The sequence below is a fragment of the Berghia stephanieae genome, chromosome 7, assembly GCF_034508935.2.
Source record: "Berghia stephanieae isolate SIO BIC M18660-M18661 chromosome 7, UCSD_Bste_1.3, whole genome shotgun sequence".
Lineage (NCBI taxonomy): Eukaryota > Metazoa > Mollusca > Gastropoda > Nudibranchia > Aeolidiidae > Berghia > Berghia stephanieae.
The window spans coordinates 13,660,657-13,681,059 of NC_088366.1; the positions used below are offsets into that span (position 1 = coordinate 13,660,657).

At 34.8% G+C, this 20,403-nt stretch overlaps 1 protein-coding gene across 1 annotated transcript in view; it reads left to right on the forward strand.

Moving 5' to 3' along the window:
- The first annotated feature begins 8,313 nt into the window (after positions 1 to 8,313).
- Positions 8,314 to 20,403, forward strand: part of LOC144976731 (uncharacterized) — a 15,162-nt gene continuing 3,072 nt past the window's right edge. Inside the window, exons 1-2 of the mRNA XM_078921101.1 lie at positions 8,314 to 9,345; positions 19,772 to 19,864. Of these exons, the coding sequence (XP_078777227.1) occupies positions 8,859 to 9,345; positions 19,772 to 19,864 (580 nt within the window). The 5' untranslated portion in view covers positions 8,314 to 8,858. The remainder of the gene's footprint in view (positions 9,346 to 19,771; positions 19,865 to 20,403) is intronic.

Below are 20,403 nucleotides of genomic sequence, written 5' to 3' on the forward strand. Positions count from 1 at the left end.
GTTTAACTCAAAATTATTCAAAACGATCTCTCTAAAATGATATAAATGTGACTTCTTAAGGTTTTCTTCACGGTCAAAACAACACAACATTCTATTAATGATTACGTCCGAGGCAAAAAGGAATATTGACAGGTCGACCGAGAGTTGAACTCGTGAGACGACAAACATCAATGCGAAGTGTAGCGAGAGTCAAGCTATTGTTAGTCTTGTCCTATTCTATATAGAGAAAAGGATAAATAGTATAGCCTCGTGTGTGAGTGGTTGCGTGTCATAGTCTTGTTTTTAAATTGTTTCTGTTGTTTATGTGTGTAGTGATGACTCTCTCACACTCAATTTCAATGCCGAAATCGGAAAGAGGAATTCCCGCACACAAGAAAGGGGAATTGGGGTGGTATTTGGCATACATATTGTATAGTATCTAGTTCTAAATAGATAAGTGATTAGAATTATATTATGATATATAAACACAATGCCAAATACAATTCCGAAGTTTCCTTATTTCAAATGAAGTAAAGCTCCAAAACCTAATGGTAATGATTGTAGTACTGAGTGTTAGTGAGGTGATGTGGTGTTGGTGTTGGTTGTAGTTGTAGTAGTCATAGTGATGATGATGTGGTGGTGGTGATGATTGTAGTTGTAGTAGTAGTGGTAGTGATGATGATGTCGTGGTGGTTGTAGTAGTAGTGGTAATGGTAATGATATGGTGGTGGTGTGGTTGTAGTAGTAGTGGTCGTGATGATGATGTGGTTGTGGTGTTTGTAGTAGTAGTGGTAATGATGCGGCTATGTGGTCTAGTAGTATGACACTCACTTCCGGATCGGAAGGTCCTGGGTTCGAGCCTCGCGCTCGGCGCATAGTTGAGTCCTTGGAAAAGGCTCTTTACTCACATTCTCTCACCGTACTCAGGTGTAAAATGAGTACCTGGCCGTTAACAGAGTTGTCTTTGTCCGAAAAATTGTAATATCGCCTAACAAGCGTCATGTCCCGTCCTACATGTTAAATGTTGACCAGGGACCCCTTGTAAAGCGCTTTGAGCACATTTAGTAGATATTGCACTATATAAAGCTCAATTTAAAAAAATAAATATTTCAATGATGATGATATGGTGGTGGTGGTTGCAGTAGTAGTAGTGGTAGTGATGATAATGTGGTGGTGGTTGTAGTTGTAGGAGTAGTGATAGTGATGATGATGTGGTGGTGGTTGTAGTAGTAGTGGTAGTGATGATGATGTGGTTGTGGTGGTTGTAGTAGTAGTTGTAATGGTGATGATATGGTGGTAGTGGTGGTTGCAGTAGTAGTGGTAGTGATGACGATGTGGTTGTGGTGGTTGTAGTAGTAGTGGTAATGGTAATGATATGGTGGTAGTGGTGGTTGTAGTAGTAGTGGTAATGGTAATGATATGGTGGTGGTTGTAGTAGTAGTGGTCGTGATGACGATGTGGTTGTGGTGGTTGTAGTAGTAGTGGTAGTGATGCTATAGTGGTGGTGGTTGTAGTAGTTGAGGTAGTGATGTGGTGGTGGTTGTAGTAGTAGTGGTGGTGGTGGTTGTGGTAGTAGTGGTAATGATGATGATATGGTGGTGGTGGTTGCAGTAGTAGTGGTAGTGATGACGATGTGGTTGTGGTGATTGTAGTAGTGGTAGTGATGATGATGTGCTGGTGGTGGTGTAGTAGTAGTGGTAGTGATAATGATGTGGGGCTGGTGGTTGTAGTAGTAGTGTTAGTGATGATATTGTGGTGGTGGTTGTAGTAGTAGATGATGTGGTGGTTGGAAAACACATTACAGGTTACTTATAATACATGATTACACACATTCTCTAACTTCATTTTTTGACAGCTTCGTTGTGCCATAAATTACGCAACAGTTCTGAAACATTTTATTGTGGATTTTGATATTGTTTGTTGTTTTTCTTGTGTCTTTATGTTGACATAGATACCGAATGAATGTTAATTACTACATTATCAGCCGACAACAAAATGGCGCTGAATGCTTTCATTGGTGGACACTTTTTAGGCTTCGTACGTATTCTCATTCGTTTAATTCTATGTGGCAAGGACAACTTTAATGATGATGATGGTGGTGATGATAATGATGATGACGACGACGACTGTCACATATCTAAAACGAATGTCTAAATACGAAGAGCTGAGTAACAGCAATGTTATTCCTCCTTAAGTTGCAGGTTATATCCCAAAGGAACCAAGAGAAGAAGAAAAAAAAAAGACGAAAAAAGGAATTTAGGATACTTTCTTCACCTTTTTGCTCCTGTTTCCTTGTGGAACATACACCTGTAACGATATACTCTTCTAGCGTGCTCAGTTCAGGGACCGCCTCGTCAGTTGATTTGTGTCATGACAGATAATCTTATGGGAGATGATAACATTTAATTTGTAAATAAACCATTTGTGTGAGGAATTTTGTAATTACCAAGACGTCTATATCCAAAACAAAATTTTCGTTAAAATTTCAGCCGATGACCACCATAAGATGATTAATGAGTTATACACAATATTTCAATCAATGTAACGATTGAGCTTTCGACAAAAGGCGCTATAGAATTATGCTTATTATTATTATTATTATTATTATTATTATTATTATTATTATTATTATTATTATTATTATTATTATTATTATTACTACTACTACCACTACTACTTCTAATAACTACTACTACTACTACTACTACTACTACTACTACTACTACTACTATACACTCTACTACTACTACTACTACTACATACTACTACACTCTACTACTACTACTACTACTACTATACTACTACTACTACTACTACTACTACTACTACTACTACTACTACTACAACTGCTACTACTACTACAACTGCTACTACTACTACTACTACTACTACTACTACTACTACTACTACTACTACTACTACTACTACTACTACTACTACTACTGTCAACAACTCACTTTTCACTTTCTTTTGATCTGGGTAGGGTCTTTTGACCTCCCATCATGAGCAGGAGGTCACTTCGCTTTGTTTTCTACCCTAGATAAATTTGTTTTCCGGGTTGCTTTCTGTCTTTGTCTTGGAATGGGATGGGATTACTTGGTTTTGTGAAGGCCCTTGGCTGAGAGGGGAAAAGTGAAATGTATATTGTTAATTATAGGAGGTGATTATTTTTCTTTGTAAATCATCTCTCTGTTATCTAATGAATGATACACTTTTGATTTGAAAAAATCTTGTAAACATTTGAGTGAGTTCCTGTTAGTGGGATCCTGCTCCGGTGTCCGGAGGAGACTTATAGGTGAGAGATCTAATAGTAGGCCTATGCTTCTTCTGACAGAGGTACCCTCAACGTCTTTGTTTCACAACAAAACCTTCCTAGTGACTGCGCCCAGGTTGTGGAATTTCCTTTCTTATAATACTAAGAAAAGTGAAAATTTAGAAACCTTTAAAAAGAAATTGAAAACCGAATTATTTAGAACAGCATTTCTCGAGATATAATGCTTTATGTTTTAATTTAGGGTAGTAATGTGCATGTAAAGAGCTTGCGTATGTGGACGCGGAGAAGTTTCCGTATGTGGGTGTACGGGTGTATGTGTGGGAGCGTGCTAGTGTGAATGCTAGTTTATATAGTCTTGGGTGATTGTAAAGCGCCATAGAGCACTTGTCAGTGGATTAATGGGCGCTATATAAGTATATCATAATATAATAATAATATCTCAAACTAAGTGCAATGATGATGGTCTCTGGGAATCTACACCTGTGTCCTATTCCAACATTTGTCTTACTTTTTCTTGGGTGTTTTTATTGTATTTCTATAATTTTTTGACTATCCTATTTTCTTACTTTTCATTGTGTTGGAAGCACCGTAAAACCCTTAATAAAAGAATAATAATTAGAAAACACTTTCTATTTTTTATCGTCGCCTCATTCTATCTATAAGTTTATGCAGGATCCAAGTTAACGAAGACTACGTGCTGTATTCTATCTTGGGAATAATACTAATTTTCTATAAATAATTGACCTTGCGGTTAAGTGGCATATAATTCCGTCAGTAACTTTTCCTGTATTTTGCGTCGTAATATTATTTGAGCCGATGATGTAGATTTATTTATTCACTAGCTTTTTTTATATCAAGATGGTGGGTTCGCATCGTAGCCATCTTTATCGTATAGCCTGACACTGACCAAAAAATGACGTCAAAAGACAAGTCCTTGGCCGCAAAAGCAAACAAATTGTGAGTTGTATTCAATAGTTCAACCAATGGAATCACTTGTTTCCGTGAGTTCTATTAACGACAACTCACTAGACTCTGCACAAAACTTTAAAATGACGTCAAACTGTAAGTCCTAGGGGGTTCTAGAGTGTCAGGCTATATGTTAACGATAGCTACGTTCGAATCCTGGTAGACGACGCGACGCGCTTAACAATTCTAACTTTACTTTCAATCGCCCTTTTCCCAACCCCTTCCCCCCATGTAGATCGTATTTAAACTAAATCAAAACTATTAGGCGTTTTTTTTTCTGTCGACGGATTTAAAATGTCTGTCGATGCTTATTGGGTCCATTCATACCTGTAAAATATTACCTTTTTTAATGAAAACAAAAACCTGAGATTTTATGTAGGACAATATCCACAAAACGTGCTCAAAGTGCTTTACAAATGGTCCCTGACCAACAGCAACGCTTAACGTGTAGAGCGAGACATGACGCCCGTTAGGCGTTATCACATTTTTTTTCCCGACGAAGACAACACTGTTAACGGCCAGATACTCATTTTATACCTGAGTACGATGAGAGAAGGTTAGTAAACGAATTTCCATTTTTTTATGGAGAAAGTATATTATTATTATTATTATTATTATTATTATTATTATTATTATTATTATTATTATTATTATTATTATTATTATTATTATTAAAAAGCATTTTCCAAGGACTCAACTCTGCGCCCTGCGAGGCTCGAATCCAGGACCTTCCGACCCGATACCGAGTGTCATGCCACTAGACCACATAGCAGCAATGACATAACGATATGATGATGATGTTGATGAGGATTCTGATGGTGATGATGATGATGATGAGGATGAGGATGATGATGGTGATGATGAGGATGATGATGATGATGATGATGACTACGACGACGACAACGACTATGATGATGATGATGATGATTAAGCCATCATAATATATATATATATATATATATATATATATATATATATATATATATATATATATATATATATATATGATACTGGGTTAAAACGTCTCGGCATCTTAAAGGATTGGAGTAAAGTTATTATTAAATGCAAAATCGGATTTGTCCTTTGTTGTATCTGTGTGTGCGTGTTCGTGTGTGTGTGTGTGTGGGGGGGGGGTGTGTGTCAGTGCCATTCATAGTAAATTAACTAGCAATTGTGTCAAGAGGTCAAGACAATCGTTCTTTGCCTAGGTCAGCAACCACTTGTAAAACTTGTGATTTAACTTTGCGTTGTTATCAGCCTCTCTTGATTCATACACACATGATGATAATTTATAAACCAAGGTTGCTACTGTTTCCTTATCACCGACACACTTGAAACATGACAACTAGGGGATAAGAGAATCTTTCTTCAATTCTATTAATCGATACATCATGGTTTGGAAAAAAAACGCTTTTAAAACAAATCATCGAATAGCATTGTGCGTAGAAAATGCCGTCTTGATGAAATGTGAGTTGTTGTTTTTTTAACTCATTCAATATGCTCTGAATTGTTAATTTACTACAGGACATCCATCAATAATTATATATGTATGTATATATATATAAATATATATATATATATATATATATATATATATATATATATATATATATTATTGTGTGGTGTGTGTGTGTGTGTGTTTGGGTGTGCAATATGAGAGTCGGATCGTAGCCATCGTTACCTTATTATAGCCTGACACTGACCAAAATATGACGTCAAAAGACAAGTCTTTAGTCACAAAAGAAAACAAATCGTGAGTTGTATTCAATAGGTCAACCAATGCAATCACTTGTTTCCTTGAGCTCTACTAACGACAACTCACTAGACGCTTCACAAACCTAAAATAAATGACGTCAAACTATAAGTCCTAGTGGGTTCTAATGTCAGGCTATAAGTTAACGATGGCTACGGTCGGATCGTAGCCTTTACTTTATAATGCCAGGTCAGACCACCAAAATAAAACAACTCGAGAGTTTTGTTCAATAGTTCAACCAATGGGATCATTTGTTTTCTCGAGCTTTACTAGAGACAACTCACTAGACGGTGCATTCTCCTAATAATGACGTCAAAATATGTCCCAGTTTCAGGCTTTAAGTTTACTTCTAATACAGCAACCAACGGAATTTATAATTTCTCTTACCTCAAGGCTAATTTTTATAGCAATTCTGACAAATTCAAGAATATTTGTTTACAAGCCTTTTGGTACACAATGGCCATGATATGGTTTTCTAATACATAACAATTTATCTGAAACTGGTCTATAATATTATGTGATTAAATGTTACGTGGTGATTTTTATTTTGAGATGAATACAGCTATTTTTTACAAACTAGTGGAGAATCCGCAAAATTGGCGGGGAAAGGAAGGCTTTTACCAACAGGCACTTTTGTATTTTAATAATTATATCTACAACTGTATTGTGGAAATCAACATAGATCGAGATGGGCCTTTTGAGCCAGCAACGATCAAATCGGTCCTGTAATAAACTTTGTAGGTACGTGCAAATGAATTTGGCAACAGGGCGGCCAAATGAATGGCGATTCCGAACATCAAATTATGTCCGATCATTATGCCATAGCAGATTTTTATTAATAATCATTAGAGTCAACGGGTGATAGAATTACCTTTAATTTAAGAAAGGGTTGCAAGTTACTCGTATATCAACATGTAAAAAATAGTTTTATAATATTTTGATTTGCTAGTAATGTTGTGCTCGTTGGCAAAACTTTTACATGGGCTGTACGGAACAATTTTGACCCCCAACCTTATAGATAGTATGAGCTTGACTAAGAAGCTCACAATATTGCCATCCGGAAGTATAACGGACCAACACGCAAAACGATGTATAACCTTGAACTTTTAGAGTCTGGTTAACACAGTTTAGTGAGAAGTACTCATAAACTTGGATGGCAAAAAGCAATAACAAATACCTGAGTGATGTCAACGTCATACTACCTATAGAATAGATTTGCCAATCACAATTTATTATAATCTGACTGAACAATGCTGGGCTATGATAAGCGCAGGGAGGAAAATTGTCGAAACGCCCCAAAACCATCGTGGATATCGACCGCTGCAGTTCGTTCTACACTCTCTAGCATCGATATTACGAATCGGAATGCTGATTTTGTATTATTAGACATGCATTGCATTCTGTTTGGTTTGCACCTTAACGCCCAAAAATCATCATCAGTGCCAGGTATCACGTTCTTTGACAACCTGAGGACCATCTAAATTTAATGGTATCGAAAGTGAGAATTTTCTAGCCAGAGTGAAAAAGGCTTGTTGTCACTAGACGTCGTTTAAGATCCACATTATAAAATGCATTATATAAAATCGTTATGTTAACTATAACAATATTTTGTATAAGTAACGTTTCGTTAACCCACACAGCGTGCCCATAAGTTAGTATAATGAATGTCGTAAAATTGAGTAACTTCTTTTTTATTTTAATTGTTATTTTTATCTTTCTAATGAAACATAACAAATCAGTAAATTGCAATCTTCTAGAATGTTGTGACCAAGACAATTTTCAAAGAATGAAATAAAATAAGGAATAATTCGATTTTACTACATTCAGCATATTAACCCGTTAACTGCTGTACTCTGAAAAATCACTTATCTAAACTTTTGGCCAGAAAACTCGTCCTTCAATAAATATCGATCGATTTAAACGACCCACATCTTGGCAAAAACTCTAAAACCAGAGACTTCCCAAAAGCCAGGATGATGGTCATCTAAATTGATCGATATTTTAAGGACAAGTTTTCTGACCAAATATTTTTAATACGAGATTTTCCAGAGTACGGCTACGGCTGTTAACTGGTTAACCGATTGGCACGATGTGACAAACTAAAAGTTATTTTTACCAAGAATCTAAATATCACAAACAGCCTACAATAAAACCCACACGTCGAAAATGTTAAACTCATTGTTCTTTGTTGTGAATTGCTCGACAACAAGGCTCAACCTTTGGACAGAAAACAGTTCGTGATTCATGTTTTGTTGTTGCCAATAGAGTGTACTTGTGTCAATTGCCAATTTGCCATTTGTAGGACATTTAGTACATGCTGTCATTGTTACAATATCTCCATCTACTTGAACTGTTATTATCTCAATGTAAAGGACTGGCTTTCACTTTCTGTCACCAAATGACTGATAAACAACTGATAATGATTATCTTCTCAATCTAATTGTAAATAGTTGTTTACCAGCTGACTCTTGGATATCATTTCATATTTCTAAGTAAGGCGAAACCTTTTCTTTCAGTATGAATGAAGATTAGTGAGTTGGAGTCGCATTTTCCTACGACCTCAGCAGGCGATGATAAGATAATACACACTAGACAAAAAAAGTGTTACGATTTGAATAGTTGAAACTCCAAGAAGTTGGAAAAGAAATGTTTGTGCTATGTTTGTGTTTACACTGGAATTTTCTGTGGAGATGACATATTTTTCTTCAAGCTGTCTATGATATTTAGCTAGTTGTAGTTTTTTTTTTATTTCTTCGATTCAAGGCTGAACATTTTAAAAGAACATTTTTAGGATTAGATTTTCGACACGAAAATTTAAAAATCTGCCAGCATTTCTTTCAGAAACCCGGTTATTTAAGACGCCTGTATAGTCTGTATAGGTTTACTATGACTGTTTCCGGTGGAGAACAAAATTGTTTCGTAATGATTCTAAGGAGTCGCGTCCTCAAGGTGTTCCTCATCGTAGGGCTATCCTTCATGTTCACAGCCGTGTATGTCAATTTTTTCCAACATCCTCCACCTGATATGCTCTTAGCAATGAACAGCAGGGCGGGTGGGTCAAATTTCGGACCACCTCAAACCATCAGGGCTTCTTCGGGTAAAGAATTTGTGAGTTATGGAGAATCAAACCGCCGATCAAGAGGAGGACGTCATGCAAAGAGCCGTTTGGAGGACGAAGGTGATGACGACGACTTTGAAGAAGAGAAAGAAGAGGAAGTAGAAGATATTGAAAGCAAGAAAATGACAGTTGTAAAGAGATCTGAAGACAATGAAGATGAAGGAGGGGCTGGGGAAGTCAAATTTCAGAAATACTGGAATACATTTTTACAGAGAAATAATTACGTTGTGATAGGAGCCGTCTATGACCGCTGTGGTAAGTAGAATGAAAAAAAAAAAAAAAAAAAAAAAAATATATATATATATATATATATATATATATTATGCATATTTATAGATGGACCAAAATTGACGTCACTCAGCCCTTTGTTATTGTTTTAGACGGCTATTTTAATGATTAGTTCTCACTAAATTCTATCATTCAGACTATAAACGTTATAGGTTACGCATAGTTTTGTGTTGGTAAGTTATAGCCGACTGACGGATGTTGTGAGTATTTTACCTAAACGCATGCATCAATAAACAATAATGGTGAACACCTCACTCTGCATTTAATGCGTTTTCTAAAGTTGGATTTATTCATCTGTTAACCAGTTAACTTCCGTACTCTGGAAAAATACGTATCAAAAAATGTGGCCAGAAGACTCGTCTTCAAATATCGATCGATTTAAATTACCCTCATATTGGCAAAAACTCTCAAACCTGGGACTTTAAGGAAGACCGCGTTTGAGAGTTTTTGCCAAGATGAGGGTCATTTAAATCGATCGATATTTGGAGGACGAGTTTTCATGCCAAATATTTTAAATTCGAGGTTTTTTTTCAGAGCACGGCAATATTAACTGGTTCATTGACTCAAACTTCCATTTCAAACAGTACATGTCATAATGACATTTTAAATATTCTGCCTCACTCAGACTAAACCTTTATTTTATTTTGGTAAAGAAAACACATTTTATTACATTTCAAATATCGATCGATTATGATCATCTAAGTTTGAATTTAGCCGCAACCTTAAAAGACATCTCACACTAAAAATATCGGGACCGTACCTGCTGACAAGAAGTATCAAATACTTGAGGCATATACTTGAGCTTTTATATAGCGCAATATCCACTAAACGTGCTCAAAGCGCTTTATAAGGGGCCCGTGATCAACAGCAACACGTAACACGTAAAACGAGACATGACGCCTGTTAGGCGATATTACAATTTATTTTCCGACAAATACAACGCTGTTAATGGCTAGGTACTCATTTTCGACCTGAGTACTGTGAGAGAATTTTAGTAAAGAGCCTTTTCCAAGGACTAAACTATGCCCCGAGGGAGGCTCGAACCAATGACCTTCCGATCCGAAAGCGAGTGTCATACCACAAGACCACATAGCCGCACACATATTTTTCTGCTATCTGTCTGGATTTTAAGAGATGTATTAATTTCATTGCTTTTGTTACTAGCGGAAGAAGAGTTTTGAGCCCGATACAATCCGTCTTTGGTATTATTTTGTTCTTTTTCGCGTCGAAGCCTTTATATTCATGTTTTGTTATTTTTTGTTGTTGTTGTTAGTTATTTGTCGTTGTACGTCAGTCAGAATACCCGATTGAAGGTTGGGAGATCTGGAATACAAGATTTAGGTGGGGTTTTGTCTAAGTCTCTCTCTCTCTCTCTCTCTCTCTCTCTATATATATATATATTATATATATATATATATATATATATATATATATATATATTATCTTACTTTCTCTCTCTATCTCTTTCTCTCTTCTCTCTCCTCTCTCTCTCTCTCCTCTCTCTCTCCTTTCTCTCTCTCTCTTCTTACTTTCTCTCTCTCTCTCTCTCTCTCTCTCTCTCTCTCTCTCTCTCTCTCTCTCTCTCTCTCTCTCTCTCTCTCTCTCTCTCTCTCTCTCTCTCCCTCTCACTCTTTATTTATTTATTTCTTTCTCTCTAAAGATGATAAATAAATAACAAACAAAATTACATAACCATAATGTACAAGTCTGATTTATTGCCTTCGCAGAGAATCCCACACAATGCATTGCATCTACCGAATTAAAAATAGCAAACGTAAGATATTCGTCGAATGATTTTGATGTCGTTAATCATAACAACGCGTCACACGAGACAGCTATGAATTCTATTTTAACCGCTGTCGCTACTTTGACATCACTAATCAAAAATTTAGACATGGGCCACGCGAAACAATTTTTTAAAATGGCGTTGTATTGCGTTCGACGTGCACTTATTTGCAGGTCTGATAACCTAATGTCCTATCCAAAGTGTAGCAATCAATTGCTATTGTCCGTTTCGTGCTATAGAAACCGGGATAAACGCCGGCTACCTTGGCCGAATGACTCTGAAAGGCTACTTATCTCGTTTTGCTAACTTAATGGTGTAATGAAGGTCGATGACTTTTAGGCATAAATGTAGGAGTCTTCCTCAGAAAATTGGTGAAAACCAGATGTGAATGTAGTTTTAGAATAATAAGTCTTTGAAAACAAGGAAAGACTTTGCGGACACCGTGTATTATTATTATACTGCAGACATCATGCATGATTTAAAAAATGTTAGAATAACACACACACACACACACATACACACACACATATATATATATATATATATATATATATATATATATAATATATATATATATGAGCCAAGGTCAAAAGATGCCCGCCTGATACCAGTGTTAAGAAAATTTGATTTTTACTTAATTATGGGCTGTTTTCATTGGGTTAATGCTTGTAATGAATTGATAATATGAAGAAGAGATAAAATGAGATAGCTCAACATACTCTGTTCAACAGAATATGAAATAAACAACTTGAAAGTGAAATTTGAATGCTGTTTGGCATGTGCTTAGAACGAGGTCAACGCATCACCTTTTAGAAATCATGTAGAAATTAAATGTGATGTTTTAGCTCACGTGATTGAAGTTTGACTAATAGTATAAAGTCAAAATTTACTTTTAAACGCAATTGCAGTATATTACAATCTGATTAAGTTTCATAAAGCGTTCTTAAAAAGTTGGTGTTGCTTGTGACCTTTGGTGTCATCAAACACAGCACAATTCTAAGACTCGACACGAAACTTTAAAGCTCATGTTTAATGTTTATAAAATGTTTTATTATGATAAAAAGCATAGATTTACTATCTGAACTCAAATCTTGGAGTAAATGTATACCGTTGTGCCAATATTGAGGTTTATTGGTTTTGGTGTCATTTGTCACAAGCAACACGGCATGCTTGAACACGTGGAAGTTTGTTTCGTTAAATGGCGATTCGCAATTTTGATCCACCCCTCTTACCCGTCTTTGAAGTGCAGCACTTTCATTTGCCTTTCCAGCCTGGCTCCGGGCAGAAAAGGTAAGTTGAACTTTGGTGTCATCGCTATTTTACATTGTCACAAGCAACACTTGATATTCGATATTATAAAGTGCCACCAAAAAATTATGTTTTCAGCTGTTATTCTATTTACAAATATGATATTATGACATCTCACATAAGACTGATTTTGACACAGTTAATTATTTCCTTGTAATTCTAATTTTTTTATGTTTCAGGGTTGTATTAATCAAGAAAAAGACAAAACTCAAGCTTTTGACGAATCCAGATAAAAGAAGGGTTGTCAAGAAATTTGATTTGATTTACTATTAACACACTAAATTACTACAAACTAGCAGATTTGAGCAGTAGGGCGGATGTTACCGTATGGTTACATGAATTCATTACCGTGGCTGATATTTATCTAGTGTTTGTGTGACTTTTGGTACTTTTTGTGACCATTGGTGTCATTGGTTAAAATGTCACAGATGACACTTAAGTTTGAAGTTTCTAATGTATTTCTGTTTTCATGTTCTTCAAAACTTGAAATGTCATTGAATTACATTAAACAGGCTATATTACATGTGTTCAGTTTCTATTCTTGATTTATTGAGGCAAAATTGCGTTCTAGTGCCGATTTTGACCAAAGTAATAGCAACAATGGTATTACTAATTTCTAAGTATATTTCCAATTTGAAAGTATTTAGTTTCTTAAAATATTATTGAATTTCATTTTAGAGTATGTTATTGTGATTTTTTGACTGAAAATAATGATATATTATGGACGAAAGTGTGATTTGGTGTTGCTTGTGACATAAGTAATGGTGTCACCGGTCTTATGTCACAAGTCATATTCAGATGCTCTAATTTCCATGTATATTTCTATTTTTGAAGTCTTTGGTTTCTGAAAGATTATTAAATTCCATATTTAACCGTGGTTATTACACTGGTTTGACTGAAATTAATGATATATTGTCGAAATTGCAATTTGGTATTGCTTGTGACATAAGTAATGGTGTCATCGGTCTAATGTCACAAGTGACACAATGTCGCTAAATAAGGTATGCTTTGGTCACATTATTTCCCAACATTTTATTCCAAAAGTTTCTGAACATTGCTGGTAATAAGCATATGCAATATTGTTGTTGTTGTTAATGTACAAACATTTTTATGAAATAATATATTTGCATTCTATGTTGCTTGTAACCGATGACACCAAAAAGCAACATTTTCTCCAATAGTTGGTAATATTATTGTACTATGATTGTTGTTGATGGTGTCTTTTTGTCTATAACTTACTAAATAAAGTTTGATACTCAACAAAAATCATTTGGTTATTGAGTTTTTTGTCTCATTTTGGTGTCACCGGTCACAGGTGACACCAGCAACCTATAGGTATTGTTGACGATATTGTGTTGCGTTAGACCTTAAAGTTATCTAAAGGGCCTTTGATTCATGAAGTACAGGGTTTTTGCTACACATATAGAAACATGAATGGACTATTATGTCACTTTTATTTTGAGAAAAAAAATTGGCACCTTTTGACCTTGGCTCATATATATATATATATATATATATATATATATATATATATATATATATATATATATATATATATATACATAATATATATATATATATATATATATATATATATATATATATATGTGTGTGTGTGTGTGTGTGTGTGTGTGTGTATATATATACGACGGAAACTAACATAGAAAAATTGAGAAAGGACTAGAGAATGAGAAAGCTTTGTGAAATACGTCCCTGTCTTTAAACTTTAATATGTTACAATCGACGTGTTCTTATTTGCAGGTCTGATATCCCAATTCATTATGGGCTCATTGTTGTAATGGAGAACTAAAAAAAAAAATGACGCAAATCATTGACCATGTCAACAAAGCCATACAAGGCCCATAATTGCGTTCGGGTGTTAGACCTGCATATGTATACACGTCAGTTTTAATAAAGTATTTCTATATGGCAGTACAGATTGTTACAACATATAAAAGAGACAACTTTCGCATTGGCCTTAATCCCAATAGCACTAGCAAAGCATGTTGGTATCAATAATAATATGTTGAAATAGCATTGCCACTTGTTGCACTTATGATCTCTCTTAATTAATTTGAGGCCAATCCCTACTTTGATAATATCTAATAATAATAATAATAATAATAATAATAATAATAATAATAATAATAATAATAATAATAATAATAATAATAATAATAATAATAAATGATAATAATAATAGTAATAATAATAATAATAATAATAATAATAATAATAATAATAATAATAAATAATAATAATAATATAATATTAATAATAATAATAATAATAATAATAATAATAATAATAATAATAATAATAATAATAATAATAATAATAATAATAATAATAATAACGACGACGATGATGATGATGATGATGATGATGATGATGATGATGATGATGATGATGATGATGATGATGATGATGATGATGATGATAACAATGTTGTGAAAATAAATGTCCTGAAACTGGAGGATCGACGGCATGTATTCTGCTCTAGACAATTTAGGTTCATAGTTTATGATCAGAAAACTGAATGAGGACAATCTATTTATATAATTGTTCCATGTGCTCGAGTCATTGGTCACACATTACAAAAAGTGTCAATCGAGAGACTGAATTTGGTATCAAATAAATTCACTCTATGGATTGCTCTTGTTGAGATTCAAACATTTAAATTTACTCAACAGAATTATTCAGAATAAAGCTTTGATAATGCTTATAGTGGTAGTCTTCTTTTATGACTCAGAGTTTCTGATCTGTAACCCCCTGGTTGGAGTCCCGCTATAAATGGAACGAATTTGAAGTCACTCAGCCTTATGTTATAGTGTTTAGACAGCCATTTCAATCATTCGTTCTCACTGCATAACGTCAGCCAGACTAAACGTAAACGTTCAAGGTTACACATCGTTTTGTGTGTTGGGACGGGATATCCGGCTGGTGGATGTTGTGAGTATTTTACCTAAACGCATAGCATCAATAGACACCGCAATGGTGAGACCTTGGAAAAGACTCTTTTCTCACATTTTCTAACTTACTCAGGTGTAAAATAAGTATCTATATGGCCGGCAACATCGTCGTATCTGTCGATTTAAGAAAAAAATATCTTGAACTGAGCCCTGCAGGCGTCATGTTTCGTTCCAAACTCGAAACGGTTTTTTGCGTAGGACCGTTTTAAAGCGCTACGGACAATAGGGTGGATAATGCTATAAATAGAAGCTCACTTTTATTATATTGTTATCATTATTTAGTGATCTATTGCCATTATATTAAAATTATATCTGTCGTTGGGGTGATCATTTAGCCAAAGACCATTGAACTGAAGTAATTGAGAAACAAAGGCATTTCCTCAATAGAAATAGTTTAAAGCTGTGAAGTCATAGATGATATGGTTGCTGTAGGTTGTAAGATGATAGTGATAGTGATAACATCATAGATACCAAGATAACATAGAGATAACGTCTAGAGATTTTCACCAGTTAACTGTCGTACTCTGGAAAAAAACTCGTATTTAAATATTTTTCCAGAAAACTCGTCCTTCAAATATCGATCGATTTTAATTACCCCCATCTTTGCAAAAACTCTCAATCCTTGGACTTCGCGTAGTCCCAGGTTTGAGAGTTTTTGCCAAGACGAGATTTCTGGCGAAATTTTTAAATACAAGTTTTTTTCCAGAATACGGCAGTTAACTGGATTAGGCAAGATATGAACTAGGATATGGTTCTGACGCAAATAGAACTAACGACTAGATAATCAATTTGATGGATATTACGTAACGAATCAAAGTGACCTTGTATTAATCGATAAACCTAAATTTTTGACTGACATAACAAGTGTCCGTCATTTCTTGCGACCTCCAATAACATGGTATGAATTTGACCATTGATTCAGTCCTATAGAAAATGTGTCGTGCACATCAAGCGTGATAATGAGGACGTATTTAATGGACACACATTTTCCAGAGTTCAGTTATCCCAGGGAAAGTACCTGACGATTTAAAAAAAAGGAAAAATAACACCGATTTACTATAGGGGAGAAGAAACTAAAGCAGAGAATTATACACCAGTATCTAACGCATCAATCACCAGTGAAATACTGGGACATGTCATGTTTTCTAACATTATGAATCATATAAATTCCAATGAAACTTTAACAGCTTATCACAACAATCAATGACCTAGCAGAAAATATAAATATAAAATCACAAACTAATGCAATTTTGTTATACTTCAGCAAAGCTTTCGACAACGTTCCTCATCATACATTGGCACTGAAATTAAAGAGATATGGAATACGAAACAAAACATTACTAAGGATTATGTCCTTCTTGACGCAATCGAAGACAGGTAGTTGTCGTGGACGGTGAGTCATCAGACTCAGCCCAAGTGGTGTCTGGTGTTCCTCAGGGCATAGTTCTCGGTCCCTTACTATTCTTATTCTACATTAATGTTATGGCAGAAAGACATCCACCAGAGACCCAACTGAGATTGTCTGCAGATGTCATCCTTCTATTCGGAATATAAAAACAAAACACGACACAGAAATTCGTCAGGCTGATCTAGATAGCTAACAATGCCGGGACATAATAATAATAATAATAATAATAATAGATCTTTATTGTCCATAAATATGGCAATTTGTCATTTAGTTACACTTGTTATAATGTTAAACGATAACTAAGATTGAACAGATATTTCACTCCTACTTATTTTCTCTCTCTCTCTCTCTCTCTCTCTCTCTCTCTCTCTCTCTCTCTCTCTCTCTCTCTCTCTCTCTCTCTCTCTTTCTTTCTTTCACACGTGCGATATACACAACATAAACATATTCATTTCGTTTTCAATTTGTTACGATTGTGGCAATTCGACACCAAAAATTATCATCATTATCAATTGGTCAGTTAATCTTACATTAAATAAATTAATCAGTTAATCAGTCAACGAATCAATCCTTGGTTTTTCTGTACCATATGAAATATTCAAAATTTTTATTGCTGATGGAACGAACGTTGATTTATACTTGTTAGTTCTACATTTAATCTGACAAAACCTTCTCCTAGATGGTAAAAGACTAAATTCATGGTATAAAATATGTTTTTTATTGTTGGTAATTGAGAATGCTTTCCTTTCTATTGCTTTTCCATGAATTCTTTCTACTCCATCAAGAGGATGGTTTATTATTTTGATGCCTCTTTGATAGATTTTGAAATTTTTGATTTATCTTTAAGTCGGCATCCTCCAAACCATATGGTGCAGCCAAACGCAATTACACTTTTAATCAATGAGTCATAAACTCTTAACATAGTTTTCTTCCTTACTTGAAATGTTCTCAATTTCCTTAGGATGTATAATCTTTGGGCAACTTTCTTAGATATTATATTAATATGTTGAGAGAAATTGAGGGAACTATCAATGGTTATTCCTAAATATTTAAAATAGTCAACTATCTCAACATCATCTTTACCGATCGCCACACACTTTAAGTCGTTTTTATTTTTTACACCAAACACCTGTTCTTTCGTTTTTTCAACATTTAATTCAAGCTGATTTTGTTTACACCAATCGGTGAATATATTTATTTGTTTGAAATAATTCTTTTCGGTAACATTATCTTTTAATAAGCCAAGAATAGCAGTATCATCTGCATATTTCACTATAAAACAATTTTCAAAGGATGGTCTGCAGTCGTTGGTGTATAAGATGTACAGGATTGGGGAACTCACACAGCCTTGGGGACATCCGTTCGACAACGTTCTTTTGTTGGAGATATGTTCACCCAATTTTACACATTGCGGTCTATGGGTCAGAAACTCTTTATACCATTTAATAAGGTAGTTTGGAATATCCATGCTGCACAACTTTTGAAGCAAAATATCTGTGTTCATGGCATTAAAAGCTGACGAAAAGTCGACAAACAGGATTCTGGCGTAATTCGAGGGCGTTTGGTCAAGGTGTTTCGAGATCAAATTTGTGGCGGTTAATAGTGCGTCTTCAACACTGAGATGTTGCTGGTATGCAAATTGGTACGGATCTAGCAATTTCAGGTCATAACATTTTTGTAGGAGCTCAGATTTTAAAATTTTTTCTAAACATTTCATTACAAGCGATGTAAGCGCCACTGGACGGAAGTCATTCAATACGGTCGGACAACGCTTTTTTGGAACTGGAACGACAATCGATGTTTTCCAAAGTACTGGCACTGATTGTTCATCGATTGACCTTTGAAAAAGTTTTGTATAAGGTATAGCCAGTTGTTGGTGACAGTTTTTCAAAATAGTTCCGGTAATGTTGTCTGGTCCTGGTGCTTTATGTTCTTTACATCTCCGGAAGAGGGAGCTTACGGTTTCTTCTTCAATATCTGGAGGTGGCTCATTGTCATTTGACAAACCGTTGTGAACAGGTGGGAGCCTGTCAAAACGACAGTAAAAATCATTTAATTTGTTGACATCAGTTTTCGTTTTTCCTTGTGGGAATGTTCGTTTCTTTTGGTCTACTCCTCCCATTTGTTTTATCATCTCCCATGCTTTCCTTGCGCAGCCCGATCTCAGTTGTCGCTCCATTTTATTTTTGTATTCAACCTTCTCTTCTTTTATTGTATTTCTGATCTCCTTTCCCTTTTCAAATTCTAGTTTAATGTCACCACTCATATAGGCAATTTTCTTTTCATTGAGTAAATATTTAAGTCGCTTTGTAACCCATGGCTTATTGTTAGGAAATATCTTAAAAGATAACATGAAATGCTATTCTCAGAAGTGTCAGGTTCTGAAATTCACAAACAACAGGAACATCATACTAACATATACAACACATAACACCGCATTTGAAGGAGTGGCAATCACTCACAAACTAAATGGGAAATATCATAAACATATAGAAAAAAGCAAACTCTACTTCAGGCTTCCCCAGAAAAAAAATAATACGACAGCAGGAGGGAAATAACACTAAAGTGATACGAAGCATTTGTTAGAATAGCAGCTCTGTCTGGGACCCTCATCACAAATCAAAATTCCAAAAAATCGAAAGAATACAAAACAGAAAAATGAAATTTATAAAAATCAGATCAACAAAGATTAATAAAAACACGAAACTGATTTGGATCTTGAACTGCTACAACACAGAAGGAAGCTTGACAAAGTGACAATACTTAGCAAAGGCCTAATCTATCAAGTGAAATTACCCCTCGGTGATATTCAATAAAAATAATGCCATCCTCATTTGCTTACTCAAACATTATATTCATAAATATCACATTTGTTTTGATTGTTTTTCATCTTTGCTTCTTTTTTTTTTTATCTCCCAGAAAACTGGCGTGTTCAATATGGCACTGTAGTAATGTTGCAAGACAAGGAAAATGGCGGCGTAAAATCAAGGACGTTTGTCAACATCACCCTAGGTTGGTGACTTGATAGCATAGATTTTGCTGTTTACAATAAATAATGTAGCGCATTGCTTTAAAATGGAGAGAAAGATAAAGTGAGTAAACGTGATTCATATATATATATATATATAAGGGAACACAAAACAAACGACGTATCGGCCTGTGTTCTTCTTCAAGTACTTGAAGAAGGCCAAAGGCCGATACGTCGTTTGTTTTGTGTTGTTTCCTTATCAATATATGAGTCACATTTACTCACTCTATATTTCTCTCCATCTTATTGGCTCATTTAGGCACATCTAGATTATTGTTTTAACTCACTCATCCTAGAGATTTTTGCTACTTTTCAAAATTGGAAAAAATGTATTAAAAATGAGCATGCACATAGATATTTTTATTCAACTATCATTAACATGCCAAAACTAAAAACATTAGCTTTGATACTACGCCTATAATTTACAATTTGCTTAAGAAAAATGTAATAAATAGGCATGGGGTAAAAGTAACCCGATTAAACCACGGATATAGTCGGTGTTATGGTTGAGTGAGTTAAAACT